The sequence below is a fragment of the Eretmochelys imbricata genome, chromosome 2 (assembly GCF_965152235.1).
Source record: "Eretmochelys imbricata isolate rEreImb1 chromosome 2, rEreImb1.hap1, whole genome shotgun sequence".
Lineage (NCBI taxonomy): Eukaryota > Metazoa > Chordata > Testudines > Cheloniidae > Eretmochelys > Eretmochelys imbricata.
In genome coordinates this window covers 230,184,049-230,203,711 of record NC_135573.1, presented here as the reverse complement: position 1 = coordinate 230,203,711, position 19,663 = coordinate 230,184,049, and the positions used below count along the sequence as shown (strand labels likewise).

The window sequence follows — 19,663 nt, the reverse complement described above, 5'->3', positions numbered from 1 at the left end:
ACCAAGATGTCAAAACTGATGTTTTGAGGTGGATGATTGTGAAGTGGAAGACTAGGGGCCTGATGGTTTATGCTTGGAAAATCTGGATTTTTTCCTTTGAGTCTCATAATAGTGTTGAGTTGGAAAATGTGGTGTGTGGGATTTATGCTGAGGTTGCAGACTAAATTTTGGTTTTTGTCCAGGTGTATAAACCCCTAAAGACCAGAGAGTAGGCCTGGAATCTTTAAGCATACGGAGATATGTGTCAGTCTTCTTGGCAAACAATTTGCCTTCAAAGAGAAGGTCTTCTATTGTAGTGTGTCCTTCCTTAGGGAAGCCAGATAGGTGCATCCAGGACACTCGCTGCATAAACACTGCTGCAGAGATGGACTGGGCTGTTGTGTTGGCTGCATCGAGTGCTGATTAGAGTGCTGTCTTGGCCACCAGTTGTCTTTCACTAATAATGGCCCTAACCTGTTCATGGTGTGACTCCAGGAGCTGACCAATAAACACATTAACTGGCATAATTGATGTAGTCATATTTTGCTGTCAGAGCTTGATAGTTTGCAATTCTGAATTTCAGTGTGGTAGATGAATAGGCCTTCATTCCAAAGAGGTCGAGGAGCTTCCAAACCCTATCACAAGGGGTGGACTTCACCTGGTACTGGCAACCAGATAATGGAGGTGAATGTCTTGGTACCGGTGGAGATTCCCATGTCCAAAGTAAACTTGGTACTGGAACTCTTGGTACTAAGCAAAGGAGACTCTTGTGTGTCAGAACCATGAGATCTTTAGATCTGGGGATGGCTGAAGAGCTGCCTCAGAAGGAGTTTTAGTCTAAAGTTCTCGGTCCTTTCGAGACCTGGACTTCAGCTGTTGGCAGAAACCACCCTTTTGGGAAATGTGGCTTTCCCCGAGGCAACAGATGCAGCCGAAATGTTTATCCACTACAGGGATGGCCTCCTTACAATAGAGGCAACTTTGAAAGCTCGGTGAACTGGGCATACCCTGTGCTGGGGCAAACCCCAGACAAAGGGGGAGAACTAAAAAAAAAAAAAAAATTTCCAAAAGAAAGAAAATAAAGAAAGCCCTACAACTAAGAAAGGGATTAACTAACTATTGAAGTGCTAAGAGAGATATAATGATCTGATGAATGGACTGCTAATACTTTCGTTTCTAGCCAGGGGTGGTTGAGAAGGAATTGAGGGGCGTTCACCCACACAGCATTGGTTAGCTTCGTGGCAGACCACGAGCGGGGGGCCTTCACCGTTGCAGATGGAAAGCATCAGAGATGGACTGACTGTCTCTTCCTGCTCTCAAGTAGAAGATGCAATTCTTCCTGTTGAACCTTGTAGCAAACAGGTACACATCTAGTTGACCCCAAATGGAAAAGATGCTCTGAGTCAACTGATCCTTCGTGTACCATTCATTCAAGAACTATCCCTGTTGAGACTATCTGGAATCATGCTGTTCTCTCCTGTTAAATGCAGGGCCACTGGGTAATTATCATGTCAAGTTCATCAGCCCCATAATCTGATTGCCTCTGGACACAGCTGAGTGGAGTGAGCACTCCTATTTGTTGATGTATTATCTGTCACTGCTTCCTGTGTATGTGAGTGAGGAATGATCTGAGGGCCAGATGAATGGCTCTTAACTCCAACACACACACATTTTATATATATATATAGTAGATGGATGCTTTCAGTCTGCAACGGTGAAGGGCCCTTCTATATGCTTTTCCCCTTTTCCATTGATTCAGAAAGTGGTGAGGAAGAGTGGTCAGGACAGGACAAGGATAATTCTAATTTTATATATATATAATATATATATCACACACGTCTGAGTCATCTTTACAGTCAAGGTCATATGCATGCCCTTCTCTTGAGTAGCCCAATGATCTTGACCTGTAAAGAGGACTCAGATGTATCCCCCAACCACTGTTTGATGTAACTGAAGTTATCCTCACTGACGGCGAAGTGGGATTGAAGTGGATGCTTCTTAGGACACTTACTCTGACTGACCTCATGTCAATAAGTCCAGCATTTCTTGAGGCATGTTGACTTACATTTTAAGACTGTCCAGATTTGGCCTGTAAACTTTAGACATCCAATGCCGCATTGGTCTCTTTCTAAGATATGCAAATAAAGTCAAGTAGGAGCTGCCATGAAACCCAGGAGGATTACTTTCTGAGTCTGACATATTTGAATGTTTAAAACATATTGCACTATTTTTAAAAATCTGTCCTCTGGTGGAAAGGCTTTCCCTACTACTGAGTCCAACATGGAGCCAATGAATAACGTTTTCGGAGCTGGACAGAGATCTGACTTTCTGACATTCAGAAGCAGCTCTAAATCTGAAAAAAGGGTGGTTATATAGGCAATGTGGCTTAATAGAGGATCACAAACAGCAGCTTCAAAAATATGGGAAAACAAAAATAACTTGCTTTCTCAAATGAATCGCTATCACAGAGAGACACTTAGTAATACTCTTGGTGCTGTGGACAGGCCAAATGGGAGCACCTTTTACTGGAAATAATGTCCTGCCACTACAAAATGAAGGTAGTTTTGATGACTGTGCTGAAATATGAAAATATGTGTCTTTTAAATCAAGAGATGCAAACCATTCCATAATTGAAAGCAAAGAGATTATGGAGGCCAGAGTTAACATATGGAACTGAAACTTCCAAATGTGTTTGTTCAGGTTACTTAAATCTAAAATCAGATAAGCCCATTTCCTCCTCCTCATCCTTTTTCTGTACCAGAAAGTAACTCAAATAAAACCCTGACCCCTCAGGTGATTGGATACATCTTCAACAACCCATATTAGAAGCAATGTCTGCACTTCTGAGAGCAGAACATCATCATGAGAAGGTTCCCTGAAAATGAAAACATAGGGAGAATTGAAAGGGGGTAGAGTTTCTCAAACGCTATGTCACAGCCCTTTTCTATAATTTAAAGGATCTGTTTGTCCGATACACTAAGCTTCCATTTGTTGATAAAAATGGGCTAACCTGTCTCCAAACAGCGGAAAGGAAGAATCTGAGGCCTGGTGTTCAATGATGATGATAGAGAGGAAGCAGATTGTTTAGATTTAGGCCTTGATTTAAAAGACCTCTCCTTTTGTTGGCTCTGGAAAGACATAGTCTGCGGATGTTTTGCTGACGTCTTTGATTTCACAAGAAATAAGTCAAGGAACACTGTGGATTATACTGTCTCTGATACAGAAAGGAGGAGTAGCTGGTCTCCTCCTAAGTAGAAGAAATCAAGCCTAAAGAATGAGCCATCGATTTTGTCTCCTTCATTTTACCCAGTAACTCATCCATCTTTCCACTGAAAAGAATATCCCCTTTGAAGGGGAAATCTTCCACCTTAATTCTGTTACTCAGAGCTAGAGAAGAGGAGTGAAGCCAAGCACGTCTCCTCAGAATAACCACAGAAGCCAAAGCTCTGGCGAGTCTGAGGCATCAAATGAAGCTAAGAGCATTCTTTGCCACATTTTCACCCTCCATTTAGCAAATGCAATTGTATGTCCTTTTGTCATCTGGCAAATCCTGCACAAACAATGTAATCTTTTCCTATAGATGAAATTGATGGTAGGCCATAATTACTTGATAATTTGCCACCCTAATATCAACACGAGAAGAGGAAAACACTTTTCTCCCTAGGGAATCAATCTTTTGTCCTTCTCTGCCACCAGGAATGGAACGTGCTTGTCCAAACCTCAACCTACTACTGGCAACAGCCACCACCAGTGACTTAGGTAAGGGGGGGGAGTGAAAATATGAAAACTCTTCTGAGGGTATCTGATATAATTTGACTGTCAATTTAGAAATAGGCTGGCAAACGACAGCAGTGGACGAGAGAGTCTTAGCCAGCTGCAGCAGACCAACACCAGATGGAAGGTTTCCTCCACAGCTACTGAAGGTAAATTCAGCATGGATGCCATGTGATCCCCTAGTCATGGAACTTCCTCAGAAGGGAAAGAGGTGGAAGCCACTCCCACATGCTCATCTGCTGACATCAGGTCATCTGGATCATAGTCTGTGTCAACTACTCTTTTGAACAAGAGCATACTATCTTCCTTTTTAGACAGAGTAACATGAACCACTGTCTGAGATGCAGACAGATCTGGCAGAACCAGATCTGAGGACTTCTCCGCTGCTGGATCCTTTACAGATGAAGCATCATCTCTCCATCCATAAGGAGAGCACAACTGATAAATTCCTGCACCCAGTAAGGCACCCAGTAAGGCCATGGTGGTACCCAGTAAGGCCATGGTGTCCAGGCCTGCTAGTCTTCTCAGCAGCTGGGACCTGGGAACATACCTGGAGGAAGAGGAGCAAAAGGAGACACAAACTGGGAGGAAACAAGTCTCTTTATTCTTCCTCTGTCCTGATCTAAATGTGGATCTGGCCTCGGATCCATGATGGAGTGCATTGGAGACAGCAATGAACCCATGTGGTGAGCAGAGCAATGAAGCCTGACTCTTCTTCAAGACCCTCTCACTCAGATCTGAACAGCAATCAGAAGCTGAACAGCGTATATCAGCCACCAAAGTAAAAGTCTCCTTTGGATCAAAAGATGAACCTGGATCTAAAGCATATGTCAAAGCTGAGCCAAAAATTTGGATGGTGCAGAATCTAATGAAATGTTCAGCTCCACCTCTTTGGTGCCCGGAAACTGAAGCTAGAATCAGCCTGGATTTTGGAGCTGGAACCGTAGAGGCCATGTCAGAGTTGAGCAGATCCAACAAATTTGACATGCAGGATCTGGCACCGCTAATAGTGTCTGTTTTCTCCCTTGCCTCCTTCTTCAGAACTGATACAGCCAGAGCTGACAATGTACCTCTTGGTTCCATAGCAGGTGGTCTGCCTTTCTTTATTGACAGGTCCTTTGGAGACCTTACAGCTTGAGCAGCAGGATCTGGAGCCTGACCAGACGAAGGGTCCCATTTCCTGGATTCTTTAAGCTGCTTCAACTTGCTGGAGTAAGTCACAGGATTAAAGGCTGGCCTCTTAGACTTCGGATCCAACAAGCGCCTGAGACTGGAGTATTTAGCCTCAAAGGCCTCCTTAAGTAGAAGCACCTGCAATCTGTTGTGTCTCATCTTGCAAGCTCTGGGTGTGAAAGTCTGTCAGATGGAACATCCAGGAGAGTGGCCCTCTCCCAAGCATGTCATGGTCATCAGATGCTGGGCACAAAGCATATCTCTTGAATCCCACCTTCTTTTTTTTTAATTCGGCTGCACTGTAACCCAGAACTGACTACTAACTAACTTAAGTAACTACACTAAACAAGTATAAAGACACTAAGAAGTGGAGAAAACCCCAGATCTGAATGGACTGGAGCAGTTTGTGTCCATCTGGCATAGTGATTGGAAGGAACTGAGGTAGTAGAGAGCACTGTGTATCCTTATAGATCCTCATCCTCAGAACAATTGGAGATGCTGAGGGGAGAGGCAGGAGGGGCCACGTGGGCACTCTAATATACACTGCTTGGAGATGGTTCTACCATTAGGCACCACAAAGTGGCACAATACCCGTAAATGGGGATATACAGAGCCAACTTGAACACCTGAAAATGGCCTGAAATGAAACATAAAATCAAAAACATTTTGTTCAACTTGAAGCACTTTTTGGGGTTTTTTTTTTGTTTCAGCAACTGCCTCCCCAAAAACCAAAAAACAAAAAAAGTCTGTTGTGGTTTGAACTGAACTGAGGATTTGTTTTCTTCTGATTTTTTGTTTTAGTCCCCGAATTTGCTCAGCTCTAATAGTGAGTAGCTGAGCATGATATTATCATCTTTGTTTTAAATATGGAGAAACTAAGTGTTTGCATGACTTGCCCAAGGATACAGTGCAAATCAATAGTATGATCTCATATACTTCTCTGCTGAAATTAGTAAGAATGCAAGTAAATCCAGGTGAAGCCAACTGTGATAGTATCTGCCCAGTAGGAAATACAAAGAAGCCACCAATTCATTTTATACCCACCTGGAAATCCACCTGGCTGGGACTTATCATGGAGCCCCTCCCTCAGCCCCAACTTAGCCCTGGACCTGCCATGGCCTGCCATGCCCTGGTTCTCATGGGCGACTTCAATCACCCTGATATCTGCTGGGAGGGCACTACAGCGGTGCACAGACAATCCAGGAAGTTTTTGGAAAGTGTAGGGGACAATTTCCTGGTGCAAGTGCTGGAGGAGCCAACTAGGGGGAGAGCTTTTCTTGACCTGCTGCTCACAAACCAGGAAGAATTAGTAGGGGAAGCAAAAGTGGATGGGAATCTGGGAGGCAGTGACCATGAGTTGGTCGAGTTTAGGATCCTGACACAGGGAAGAAAGGTAAGCAGCAGAATACGGATCCTGGACTTCAGGAAAGCAGACTTTGACTTCCTCAGGGAACTGATGGGTAGGATCCCCTGGGGCAATAATATGAGAGGGAAAGGAGTCCAGGAGAGCTGGCTGTATTTCAAAGAATCCCTATTGAGGTTACAGGGACAAACCATCCCGATGTGTTGAAAGAATAGTAAATACGGCAGGCGACCAGCTTATCTTAACAGTGAAATCCTTGAGGATCTTAAACATAAAAAAGAAGCTTACAAGATGTGGAAGATTGGACAAATGACCAGGGAAGGGTATAAAAATGTTGCTCAGGCATGTAGGAATGAAATCAGGAGGGCCAAATCGCACCTGGAGCTGCAGCTAGCAAGAGATGTTTAGAGTAACAAGAAGGGTTTCTTCAGGTATGCTAGCAACAAGAAGAAAGCCAAGGAAAGTGTGGGCCCCTTACCGAATGAGGGAGGCAACCTAGTGACAGAGGATGTGGAAAAAGCTAATGTACTCAATGCTTTTTTTGCCTCTGTCTTCACGAACAAGTCAGCTCCCAGACTGCCGCGCTGGGCAACACAGCATGGGGAGTACGTGGCCAGCCCTCTGTGGAGAAAGAAGTGGTTAGGGACTATTTAGAAAAGCTGGACATGCACAAGTCCATGGAGCCGGATGCATTGCATCCGAGAGTGCTAAAGGAGTTGGCGGCTGTGATTGCAGAGCCATTGGCCATTATCTTTGAAAACTCATGGCGATCGGGGGAAGTCCCGGACGACTGGAAAAAGGCTAATGTAGTGCCCATCTTTAAAAAAGGGAAGAAGGAGGATCCTGGGAACTACAGACCAGTCAGCCTCACCTCAGTCCCTGGAAAAATCATGGAGCAGGTCCTCAAGGAATCAATCCTGAAGCACTTACATGAGAGGAAAGTGATCAGGAACAGTCAGCATGGATTCACCAAGGGAAGGTCATGCCTGACTAATCTAATCGCCTTCTATGATGAGATTACTGGTTCTGTGGATGAAGGGAAAGCAGTGGATGTATTGTTTCTTGACTTTAGCAAAGCTTTTGACACGGTCTCCCACAGTATTCTTGTCAGCAAGTTAAAGAAGTATGGGCTGGATGAATGCACTATAAGGTGCGTAGAAAGTTGGCTAGATTGTCGGGCTCAACGGGTAGTGATCAATGGCTCTATGTCTGGATGGCAGCCAGTATCAAGTGGAGTGCCCCAGGGGTCGGTCCTGGGGCCGGTTTTGTTCAATATCTTCATAAATGATCTGGAGGATGGTGTGGATTGCACTCTCAGCAAATTTGCAGATGATACTAAACTAGGAGGATTGGTAGATACAGTGGCAGGCAGGGATAGAATACAGAGGGACCTAGACAAATTGGAGGATTGGGCCAAAAGAAATCTGATGAGGTTCAACTAGGATAAGTGCAGGGTCCTGCACTTAGGACGGAAGAATCCAATGCACCGCTACAGACTAGGGACCGAATGGCTAGGCAGCAGTTCTGCGGAAAAGGACCTAGGGGTGACAGTGAAGCTGGATATGAGTCAGCAGTGTGCCCTTGTTGCCAAGAAGGCCAATGGCATTTTGGAATGTATAAGTAGGGGCATAGCCAGCAGATCGAGGGACGTGATCGTTCCCCTCTATTTGACATTGGTGAGGCCTCATCTGGAGTACTGTGCCCAGTTTTGGGCCCCACACTACAAGAAGGATGTGGAAAAATTGGAGAGAGTCCAGCGAAGGGCAACAAAAATGATTAGGGGTCTGGAACACATGACTTATGAGGAGAGGCTGAGGGAACAGGGATTGTTTAGTCTGCAGAAGAGAAGAATGAGGGGGGATTTGATAGCTGCTTTCAACTACCTGAGAGGTGGTTCCAAAGAGGATGGTTCTAGACTATTTTCAGTGGTAGAAGATGACAGGACAAGGAGTAATGGTCTCAAGTTGCAGTGGGGGAGGTTTAGGTTGGATATTAGGAAAAACTTTTTCACTAGGAGGGTGGTGAAACACTTGAATGCGTTACCTAGGGAGGTGGTAGAATCTCCTTCCTTAGAAGTTTTTAAGGTCAGGTTTGACAAAGCCCTGGCTGGGATGATTTAATTGGGGATTGGTCCTGCTTTGAGCAGGGGGTTGGACTAGATGACCTCCTGAGGTCCCTTCCAACCCTGATATTCTATGATTCTATGATTCTATGGCCGGGTGAGGGGCGGCCTGAACCCAGCCCTGGCCCTGGTCCCAACTTAGCCTGTCCCCCAACCTGCCATGGCCAGGGGAGGGGTGCCCCTCCACCGGCCGCAACTCAGCCCAGCCCCCAACTGGCTGTGGCTCCCAACCTGCCTCTCCCCCCGGCCCCCAGCCCAGGTGCTGCTGTGGGGAGAGAGAGCTGGGGGGGAGTCCTCTCTCCCCACCATAGCCCTGGGGCAGCCTGCACCCCAAGCCCCTCATCCCCAGCCACAGCCCATCCCCCAACCCTGTGCCCCACCCCTGAGCCCCTCATTCCCGGCCCCACCCCAGAGCCCGCACCACCAGCTGGAACTCTCACACCCCTGCACCGCAACCCTCTGCCCCAGCCCTGAGCCCTCTCCCACACGCTGAACCCCTCGTCTCCAACCCCACCACAAGAATTTTGTTATGTACAGCAATATGAAGGGGATGTGTCACACATCACCTCGATATCAGTGCACATGACAAAATTCATTCCAAACATGTGTGGGAAAAATTAGAGGGAACACTGCCAGAGGCAACTTTTGGTCATAAACCAAATCAGTTCAGTTTTGGATCAATAACCTATAAAGAGTTACTGAAGTAATTTAGTTCCTCAGCTATGGATGATGTAAAAATATTGGTGGCTCAGTACGTATATATCTCCAGGATTAATCATATTGCTGAAAAAGAAATATATTTGACCATTACGCCATGCAGAGATCTCAAATGGAGTTTTGTGCAAAATGACAAGTGAAATATGAACAAACAGTGGCAAGCACCAACAAATGTTACACAATTAACCTATTACTTGGAAACAAAGGACAGACTAGTCACTTTGAACAGGAGTCTACATTTCCACATCAGTAATGCATCAACAGTAACTCACTGGAGGACACTGAGCCAGTTTATCAGCTGCCACCATTTGAACATTAAGGTGTTTAGCCTGAGATTTCCCTCGAGATTTTATTAGCCTCTGTAAAACCTGTGGAAAATAAGACAGTTAAAATACATAGTGGGTGGGAAAAGAAAGAATTCAGAAGCAAGAAGTAGTCAGATAGTGGGAATAGGACCAAACCGTTCCATTCAATGGGAGATTTGCCAAGGACTTGACTGTTAGCAGGATTAGGCCCAATGTATTTGTGTACTCTTCAAAAAAGTAACTCTCTTGTGTAATTTTTAACATATCAAATAATGTCTCATTCACTGGCTTTAAGAGCCTTTATGCCTTGCCATTTAGGCCCTGCACAACCTCGCTCCTGCCTACCTCTCTGCTCTCATTCTCTTTATTCCCTTTCTCTCTCTTTTTCTGCCCAAGTTGAACTAACTGACACCTTCTGGTCCTCCTGTTCTCATGTGTGCCTTCTTCCATGTAACCATTTGCAATGAGACTCTTGAGAATGCTCTTCCAGACCCACTTTACCAGGCCTCAACTTTCTCCTTCCAACATCTCTTCAGGATGTACTTGTTCCAAGAAGACTATAAATGTAGGCATCCCCACACAGCGAAATGGTGGTCAATTAAATGACTGAACATCTTAAGAATAAACTGAACAAAAATTACAGAACTAAATACTGTGTGTGCTGAACTGTACTGATCAGTTGTCCTGCTGCTCAGAACATCTCCTCCCTTATCTTCATTTCTATACTGTCTACTTGGATTATAAAGTTTTTGGGACAAGGACCTTAGCTCATATTTCTGCAAAGCTTCTAACAAACTGTTGACACTCTGTAAAGCAACATTACATAAATACTAATAAACAAGAGAACTGTTTCCCTTAGTTCTAACTTAAGTAACCACTAGAACTACAGCTATCTCTCTTTTGCAAAAAAGTGATTTTGTAACCCACTGATTGAGATTATATCCTTTTAATGGTATCTTCCCATCCAAAGGGAAATAATTCAAAAGTGCAATTCATTGATCTTCAATGACACCCAGTTCAGAACCTGTGTCTCTTTGTACCTGTGGCACAGGTCTCAAAGAATGAGTGGATTGAAACAGAATTAAGCGCAGTAAGATAGTTACCTTGGGAGAAGAAATCTTTACATATACAATAATGGGAGCCAGAGAAGTTTTACTTAGTTGAGCTGGATGATTAATGGTATCAGCATCAAGTACTACCAGCTGCAATGTCCTTGCTAATTCAAATATCCGTTCAATTTCACTCTGAACTTCAGCTGCAGATAAGTAGAAAATTAGAGTTATGAAAATATTTAACAGAAATTAATTCTAACAAATGTAAAAATGAGGTAGATTGGCATGCAGCTCCCACAACATATGAGTAGATTGGCAGGAGCTGTTAATTGTTAATGTCACTGGCATTCTACTGAAGCAAACATATCTTTAGCAAGAACATTCCGCCTACAGTTTATGTTCTCTGAAGGTCATACTCTTTACCAGTCTCACCTTCATGCTTTTGTATACTACTAATATGCAGTTTTTAACACCTTCTTCTAAGATCAAATCCATGTGTGTATAGCAAAGAGGTGTATGCAGCATTATGATCTCCTGTTTGAAATATGAATCCCTCAATTTTACTACAGTAACTCAGTAGATTCCTTATTTGTAAGTTATTGCAGCGCAGACTCTAATTATATTTAATGACCATAATTTTCAAACCTGAGTGCCTGAAGCTACACAATTAAATTTATAGTGAGGCACCTGAAAGAGACTTGTTTTTCATAAGGTACTAAGGTACTAAGCACCCATAATTTCTATTTGCTTCAACATAAGTTATCAATGCTTACCATCTCTCAAAATTGGGCCCTATACGTAATATGGCACTAGATCTGAAAATATTGGTCAATATTTGTAAAGTACTTTGAAAACAAAAAATTCAAAATAATGCTAATAATCCTCCCAATAACCTTTGAGGTAGATAAGGATTATTATCAGATCTGGTCAGAAAAATATATGACAAAACAGTTTTTCATTGGAATTTGTCGATTCATCAAAATCAGAACATTCCATGGAAATAGTTTATTTCAATGCAGTTCCTGAGAAAACAAACAGGTTTCCGACAGAAACCTGTCTGGTTCTTGCCAGTTCGCCCATATACAGGCTTCTAGGGACCAAGGGCTTCACAGGTCCATGATTCCAAGGCAGCTCCTAGGAGGACTGCTCCAGAGCTGGGCCTCCATCCCTCTCCATGGAGAATTTCAAATTTTTTTGAAAAAAAAACCCCTAATTTCAAAATAGTGAAATCTTCTAAGAAGATAACTTTTCTCTGCCAAGTTCTAATTATTTTCCCTATTTCACAGACAGGGAAACTGAGTCAGAGGTTAAATGATTTGCTTAACCTACGGATGAAGTCAATGTTGGAGCCAAGATCATAACTCAAATGGGAATGGGATTCTAGTTCTGTGCTCATTCCACACCACTATTTAAGATAACTAACTAGAATAAGCTAAATCCAAAAGGGTAAGAAACTAGTGGATGCTGACATGCACACAAAGGGACTATCCAAACACTAAAATATAGTGTTATGTTATCAATTTTGTGTTTGCCTTTTGAGCTGGGTTAGCAGCATGAGTTGTCACTAAATGCTTTGGGAAATGTAGCCAGCCTGAATGGGCTAGGAGCACACACATTCCTCTACTTGGATAATTCTGTGGTGAATGGCATTACTTTGGAGGGTGACAAAAGATCAATGTGTCACTCTTAGAGTCACTAGGGTTCATAAAAAGAAAAGGAGTACTTGTGGCACCTTAGAGACTAACCAATTTATTTGAGCATAAGCTTTCGTGAGCTAAAGTACTCCTTTTTGCGAATACAGACTAACACAGCTGTTACTCTGAAACCTAGGGTTCATAAGTTACCAAAAATCCCAATTTGTTTCCAGCAGCCAACCAAAGTACATAATACCCCAGCTAATCACTGCTCAGTTAAAGCCTTTCTATCCAAGGAGAAGATCCAAGACTTCACTCGTCAGGCCGAAAGGTAAAGTGTGAGGCAGCAGGTGACAGCTCAGACCATACCACACTTGCTGGTTTTTAAGACTGTAACTAGTTTATCAGCGTTACAGCGTTATCACTGTGGAACAGGATAGTCCTTCACTTCTCTAGGAACTCAACAAATTAATCAAAGTAAAATGTGTGGTCTCCTGTGCAAAGCTGCAGTAGAAGAGCTTTGTTTGAGAGAACGACACAGATGTTGGGGTGGGAAAATGGAATCATCCTTCAAACGTGTGGAACAGATGCAGAGCATTTCAGTGGTAACTAGTACAGCCCACAATCTATAATGGCAACAGGGAGCTGCTAAATCCAACATACATGAGTATTGTAGTTCAGCTGATGCATGGAATTCATCTGTTCATGGCTATATGTTTATCAGCAACACCAAAAAAGTGATAAAACAACAAAATTGTGACATAATTACTATCAAATATAGTACAGCTCAAGGGCAGTTGAACAAGTGGAAAAGTACCATATAAGAGACAAAACCAACCTGACCTGAAACCCTCAGACTAGCTGAAGAGTCATATGCTAATTCCAGATCCCCCCAAAATATTTCTTGGTGTCAACCAGCATGTTCAGAAAGAATTATATTATAAGAAATTACTACTTGCACCTGCCAATATATTAGACCTTTTGTATGATGTAATATTTCTATTCTTTTCAAGATTCCATCAGAATCAGATTTCATCGTTTGAAATATGAAAAGGGACAGTGTCCTAAAAGAAAAATTTACAAGCACTCAGAAAAGACACAACTATTAAGTGAAGGCCACATGACCTTGAGAGCAGCATAATCAATATGTCTGAAAGGAATCACATTGACTTTAGCGCTAGAATAATGGAAACTTCCTTTGCCACCACATGCCATCTTCTTACAACTTATTTCAAAGAGTGAAGATATCAAAGATTTTCTGACATCCGCTTCATTCTAAACTCAAACTGTTTCAAAAACAAAGGTTTCAAAGCAGGTTTCTGATTATGAGAAAAGCAATCACACAGTGGAATGAAGTTAAGGCTTCCCTAGCTACTTAGTAAATAATGATGCTCAAAAGGGAAAATGCTTCAAGAAGATAGTAGGCTAGGACCCTGGCTAGTGCAAACTGGTTTAGACCCTTTGTCTGCATGAAGATTTATACCAGTTGAGGATCTGACCAGTGTCCTTGGAGCTAGAATGATCTCTCCCAAAAGAGAAATTAAATTAGTCCTGGAAGTCTATAAAGGAAATTTCTGAAATCATAACATTTTGGAACCAAGACCTGAGGCTTTGCTGATTTCACAGTCTGAACATTATGGCTGCTGTTTTCTTATGAGTGTGGGTGCTCTGTAACTCTTGATATCACTTGGGCCAAAATTTTCAGGTGAGTACTGACAACTAGACACCTAAGTATCGATGTAGATATCTATGCAATTGGCATTATTTTCAGAGGTTCTGTGCTCCCCCTTAAGCCAATAAGATCTGCATTTGCTCAACACCTCTGAACATCAGGCTAGTTATTTGTGTGTCTAAAATAGATTTAAATTCCTATGTTTAAGAATCCATATCTAAAAATTTTGGCCTTAGCTTTTAACTAAGGGATTTCAAAGCCACAATATGTGAGGTTATATACTTGTGCATATAGCCTTAACTCCAGCATGAGAGACTTTTGTCTCTCTCTCTTTTTATTTAATAAGCCTTACCTCTACTTCAAAAAAGGTAATCAAAACCTTTGAGCCATTTTTTTTATATATTGACACAAAGTAGAAAATCCAGCAAAAGTAATAGGGAAAAAAAGGAATTATTAAAGACAGTTTAAATGTATGGGCTCAGATATGGAGGAGGTGTGCAAAGGTAACCACTGCATTCCTGTAAGTCTGAATAAGTCCTTGAAGTCTGCACTAAATTACTCGGGCTGCTAACAGCCCCAAGAGGCCAATACAGCTGCCAAGAGTATTTTGGGGATGTAAGGAAGTCCCAGTAATACCACCTACACTTGCACTATGAACGGGGGTTGACACAGAAGTTGCTACACTGGCACTATGTTTCAGGAGGATCCTTCTGTGGATGGCAAGAGCAGCTTTCAGGCTCCTCTGGAAAGGGAGTGGGCATAAAGGGTACGTCTACATAGCAGCTGGGAGGTGTAAGTCCCAGCTCGGGTAGACTTACACGCATTAGTTTGGCTCAAGCTATTATGCTAAAAATAAAGGTGTGGCCACGGTGGAAAGGGAGGCTGCTCAGGTTAGCTTCCTAAATACAATCTCACCCAATCACTGGGTATGTATCAGGCAGCTAGCTTGAGCAGCTGTAGCCACACTGCTATTTGTAGAGTGCTAAGTCCAGCAAAGCTAGCATGTGTATGTCTACCTGAGCACAGAATTAACTTCCCAGCTGCAGTGCAAACATACCCTGAGCGATCTTACCACTCTGCAAGATCTGGACCATGAATATTGAATTACAAACCTAAAGCTGTTTTGTTTAGATGAAGCAAAGTATTTTGATTTTCAGCAGCAACAACTAAGGATGGCATGTGTTTCCAAGAATTAACCGATGACAGACGGAATAGGGCTACATTGACCGTACTGGTGTGTGCACATTTAAATGTCAATTTACACTAACCAACCATAAATCATCCAACATCCAAATACCAGACTCTATTTGACCTTTCTCTTGCAGCCATTTATTTATATTTTCTGGCTTACTAACTGTTGACGTATCTTTAACTATTATCATTTTTGTCTTCTGCTGATATTAACATACCCTCTTTTAGAAGCATCAGGTCTTTAAGTTACTATCCTAACTTCATCAGCTATACAATCAAATCAGCCCTATTCTTCTGGAAAAAAACAGCCAGCCACTGATCTTACAAATGCTGTTTATACTGCAGAGAAAACAGTATGAACAGTCTCATAACTTATGCACAAGCATAAATGTCATGTTAGAATGATCAGTAACATCTCATACTAGTGACTTTTGACAATAATATTTTTCAAATTGACTCAGAAAGAGAGGAGATACTGGAAGCCCGATTCTGTTCTCACACAGGTTTTACACCGTGTAACCACACTGATTTCAAACAAGTTACTCCTTGATTTACAACAGTATAACAGAGAGAATCAAGGCCACTGGTTTCTAATGAATTATGAAAAAAAATAAAAGCTAGCATTCTATTGGGGAAAGACCACAATCAAACCAGGCCTAGCCAATAGTGTGGCTTAGAAAAAAGGTTGCTGCACCAAAATGGTAAAATCATAGAATCATAGATTTTAAGGTCAGAAGGGACCATTATGATCATCTAGTCTGATCTCCTGCACAACACAGGCCACAGAATCTCACCCACCCACTCCTGCAACAAACCCCCAACTTATGTCTGAGCTATTGAAGTCCTCAACTCATGGTTTAAAGACTGGAAGGTGCAGAGAATCCTCCAGCAAGTGACCCGTGCCCCACGCTGCAGAGGAAGGCGAAAAACCCTCAGGGCCTCTGCCAATCTGCCCTGGAGGAAAATTCCTTCCCGACCCCAAATATGGCGATCAGCTAAACCCTGAGCAGGTGGGCAAGACTCACCAGCCAGACACCCAGGAAAGAATTCTCTGTAGTAACTCAGATCCCACCCCATCTAACATCCCATCACAGGCCATTGGGCATATCTACCCCTAATAGTCGAAGACCAATTAATTGCCAAAATTAGCCTATCCCATCATATCATCTCCTCCATAAACTTATCAAGCTTAGTCTTGAAGCCAGATAGGTCTTTAGCATTTATTGAGAAGAGTAGCGACCTATACAGGAAAAAGGGGGAGGGATGACCATTTTGTTCAACATGTGTACAGACTAAACAGTAAACCAGTTTAAGAGACAGTAAATTTTACTAAGATTGTCCTATTAAAATGATTTTTTAAACAGTCAAATATAACTGAAATATCTATAAATTTAAAACTAACAGTATATTTTGGGCGTTCTGCATAAAATGTAACTATAAAATCAAGTCCTGTTTATAATCAAATAACTTCTGCCACAGAAATTCAACCACCATAATTGGTGTAATATCAGAATACAAAGGGTTCAGTGAACAATATGTATTAATCACCAGCAAATATTCATTTAAAAATGGTAAGTCGCACAAGGACATACCTACCTTTCCCCCTTTGTTTTTTTTTAAACAAAATAACAAAAATCCACTTTGGATGAGACTTCCTAGTTTGAACCCAAGTGAATGTTAATAGTGTAGTTTAGCAAATTCTGGAAACAATGGATTAATATAGAAACATGGACACCTAAAATTAGGCTCAGAAATCCATATCTAGGCACCTAAATAAGTGGCTACTTGTTTACTGTAAATAGTCATGACTTTGAAAGTACTTGTACCATATCATTACAGTATTTAAGTGGCTAAAACACAAACTTTATTGTTTAAATACAATGATCAAGCATGTTACCGAGAAGCAGTAAGGAAAGTGAAGACATTTTTGTAAAGTATTCATTACAGGCCAGATGGTGATATCCTTACTCACCTCCCGTTATACCTTATTCCACAAACAGTCCCACTGAGTGAGGTTCAACATGAGTAAAGGTAGCAGAATCTGGCTCTAAAACAACTAAACTGAAAACTTGTCCAGCTATATAGTGTAACTACTGCAGTGGGCATTTAGAAAGGTGTAATGTAATGCATGTGTTGTTATAGTCATGTATGTATTTTTCCAACTGGCCAAATAGGAATATTCATAATTGTAAAACTTTGATCAGATTTTCCTTCAAATGTAGCTTGATACATAGATCTCACTGAAACCTAAAATATATAACTTAAATGAAAAAAAATTTGATTTGTTGTTTTAAAATTACTGATGTTTAAAATAAAAAGGTATGGTATCACCATACCTCTTTTAGGTGTAAAAAGATTGCTACATGAATATAGACTTGGCCTCTAGTGCTAACAGAAAGTTGGGTGATATGATGCTGCCTGGTATCTGTAACTTACTGAATTGGGGACATTTATTCTTGTCCAACCACCTCCACTTTTTCTTGGAAAAAAAAAAAACCATGAAATTATATTCAAAATAATGATGTTATTAAATCTGTAGAGTTAAATACTCAGAAGTCAGAATATGGGTGAGTTAGGGTTCAACACACAACTTTAATGTGTGCACACAAGTAACAGTTATACACAGATCCTGATCCTGAGCTGTGTTTGGTGCAGCTTAATGGAAGACTTGAGTATTCTGATGTTGAGTGGGGGCTAGAAATTTAGAGATCCCAGGCCTCAGAGATCTCTAAGCTATCCCACCTCTCCAGGGGTGTGGCCAGGGCTTTGTTATACCTCAGCAATTGCTGGCTGCCAGATTGGCTCCTTGGGAAAACTGCTACAGGTAAGAGCATTCTTCTGGCTTAAGGCAGCCCCAGGATTGGGAGAGCGCCCTCAAAATCTGAGTTATGTAGAGAGTTTCTTGGCTACTACTTAGGGTCTGGCCAGTATCTTCAAAAAGTCTTAATTTAAAAGGAGATGGTCAAGATATTTTCCTACCTTTAAAGCCATGTTTTTTTCTCTGGACGATAAGAAAACTTTGGTAGCTTGAAACCAAAATATATTTTCTGTCTCAAATCTGGTCTACACTAGAGAATTAGGTCAGCTTAACTATGCCACTCAGGGATGTGAAAAATCCACACCGCTGAGTGGCATAGTTAAACTGACCTAAGTCCCCACGTAGGCAGCACTAGGTTGAGAAATGTTTTCTGTTCATCTAGCTACTGCTCCTTGCCAAGAGGAGAATCCTTCACGTTGGTGTAGGCAGTGTCTACACTGAAGCCCTACAGTGGTGCAGCTGCAGCTGTGCTGCTGTAGTGTTTCAAGTATAGACAAGCCCTAAATCCTGTTTCCCAGTCCCTATTACATGCACTCAATAGCTAAGCCAAAGAGCTTTGTGAGTGTGTTGGACATCCAACATTCCTTTTTCATTTTGGTTTACATTTATTTTAAGAGCAGTGAAGTATTTATTTTGGAACAGAAACCATATAAAGAGGTCATAATTAAATTATTAAACACATTGAATACCACGCTAACATCTTCTTCCAATAGCATAATAGCGAAGAATTTAATGGATATGACTGTTCAAATCATTCTGTTGGCTTTGCATATAGATTCAGAAAAATGATGGTTGAATTTTGGACTAACTATCCATAACAGTTTCATTTTATGCTTCTATAAGCATTTATGTTTCACTCTTTAGAATACTATCTACAGGATACTAGCAAAATACCAAGGAATTCTATAAAGTTCCTAGGGTCAAATTTTCAAAGTTAGGCACTTAAATTATATATGCAAATTGTGTGCATATAACCACAGGCAGGCTGTTACAAATCAGATAAATGGGTTCACGATCATATGTACGATCAATTAATCATATTCAGAACTGTATTTTTACATGAACATTCTCTGGTTTGAACTAGTGTATGCAGATCTTGTACATACAATTTAGACACCTACATTTGAAAATCTAACCCTTATAGTTCACTTGTCACCCTCCACTTTATTTTTAACATTTTAAAATAAATAAAGAAAATGACATCTCCAAGAAAAAAATCAGTGCATAATACAGCTAAGACTTCTGTATATCATTATAATACCAGTTATTGGAAACAGACAGTGGCTTTGTGAGGCACACTAAAATGTAGAACACAAAAACAGCAGGAAACATAATTTGCAAGCTTATATACATACCCAAAACATCTGGAAAGGGAGGGCATTAATGAAGCAAAGAATGGAAAAAGCCAAGACAATCAGGTTCTTGTACAAAGTATACAGCATGAGATAAGGTTATAACAAGAGCAGCTAGAAATGTCACATACATAGGAACAACCAACAAAAAGGTTTGGGTGCTTAATACTAACAAAGAAAAGCAGCAAAAAATGCAAAGCTAACTCAGCAGCTTCTGCAGATGTCATATACACATGTAGAATCAAATAGCCATGTATATGCCAATTTTGGAATGAATTTCATATTGGTGAGTTTTTACCATGTACTTTACCTCCTTTGTGTGAAGAGTATTTTTTTCAAAAAGATAAACTTGTTTTTAGGTATTTCAAGCAATTAGCAAATGAACTGCCCCTTCGTTTTAGTATAAATTTGACTAACTATTGGCATTTCACATAAACATATAGAAATTACTGGCAAGCAAATATTTCCCTTCTGTATGCAGCTGTTTTAACACACAAAAGCAAGCTTTCAC

At 41.4% G+C, this 19,663-nt stretch overlaps 1 protein-coding gene across 5 annotated transcripts in view; it reads right to left on the bottom strand.

The window, feature by feature from the left end:
* Positions 1 to 19,663, bottom strand: part of CACNB2 (calcium voltage-gated channel auxiliary subunit beta 2) — a 410,678-nt gene that overhangs the window by 11,161 nt on the left and 379,854 nt on the right. For all 5 annotated transcript variants that reach the window (XM_077809441.1, XM_077809443.1, XM_077809442.1 and 2 more), the window contains 2 exons: positions 10,537 to 10,688; positions 9,401 to 9,496 (listed from right to left, as the gene is read on the bottom strand). In XM_077809441.1, the coding sequence (XP_077665567.1) occupies positions 9,401 to 9,496; positions 10,537 to 10,688 (248 nt within the window). The remainder of the gene's footprint in view (positions 1 to 9,400; positions 9,497 to 10,536; positions 10,689 to 19,663) is intronic.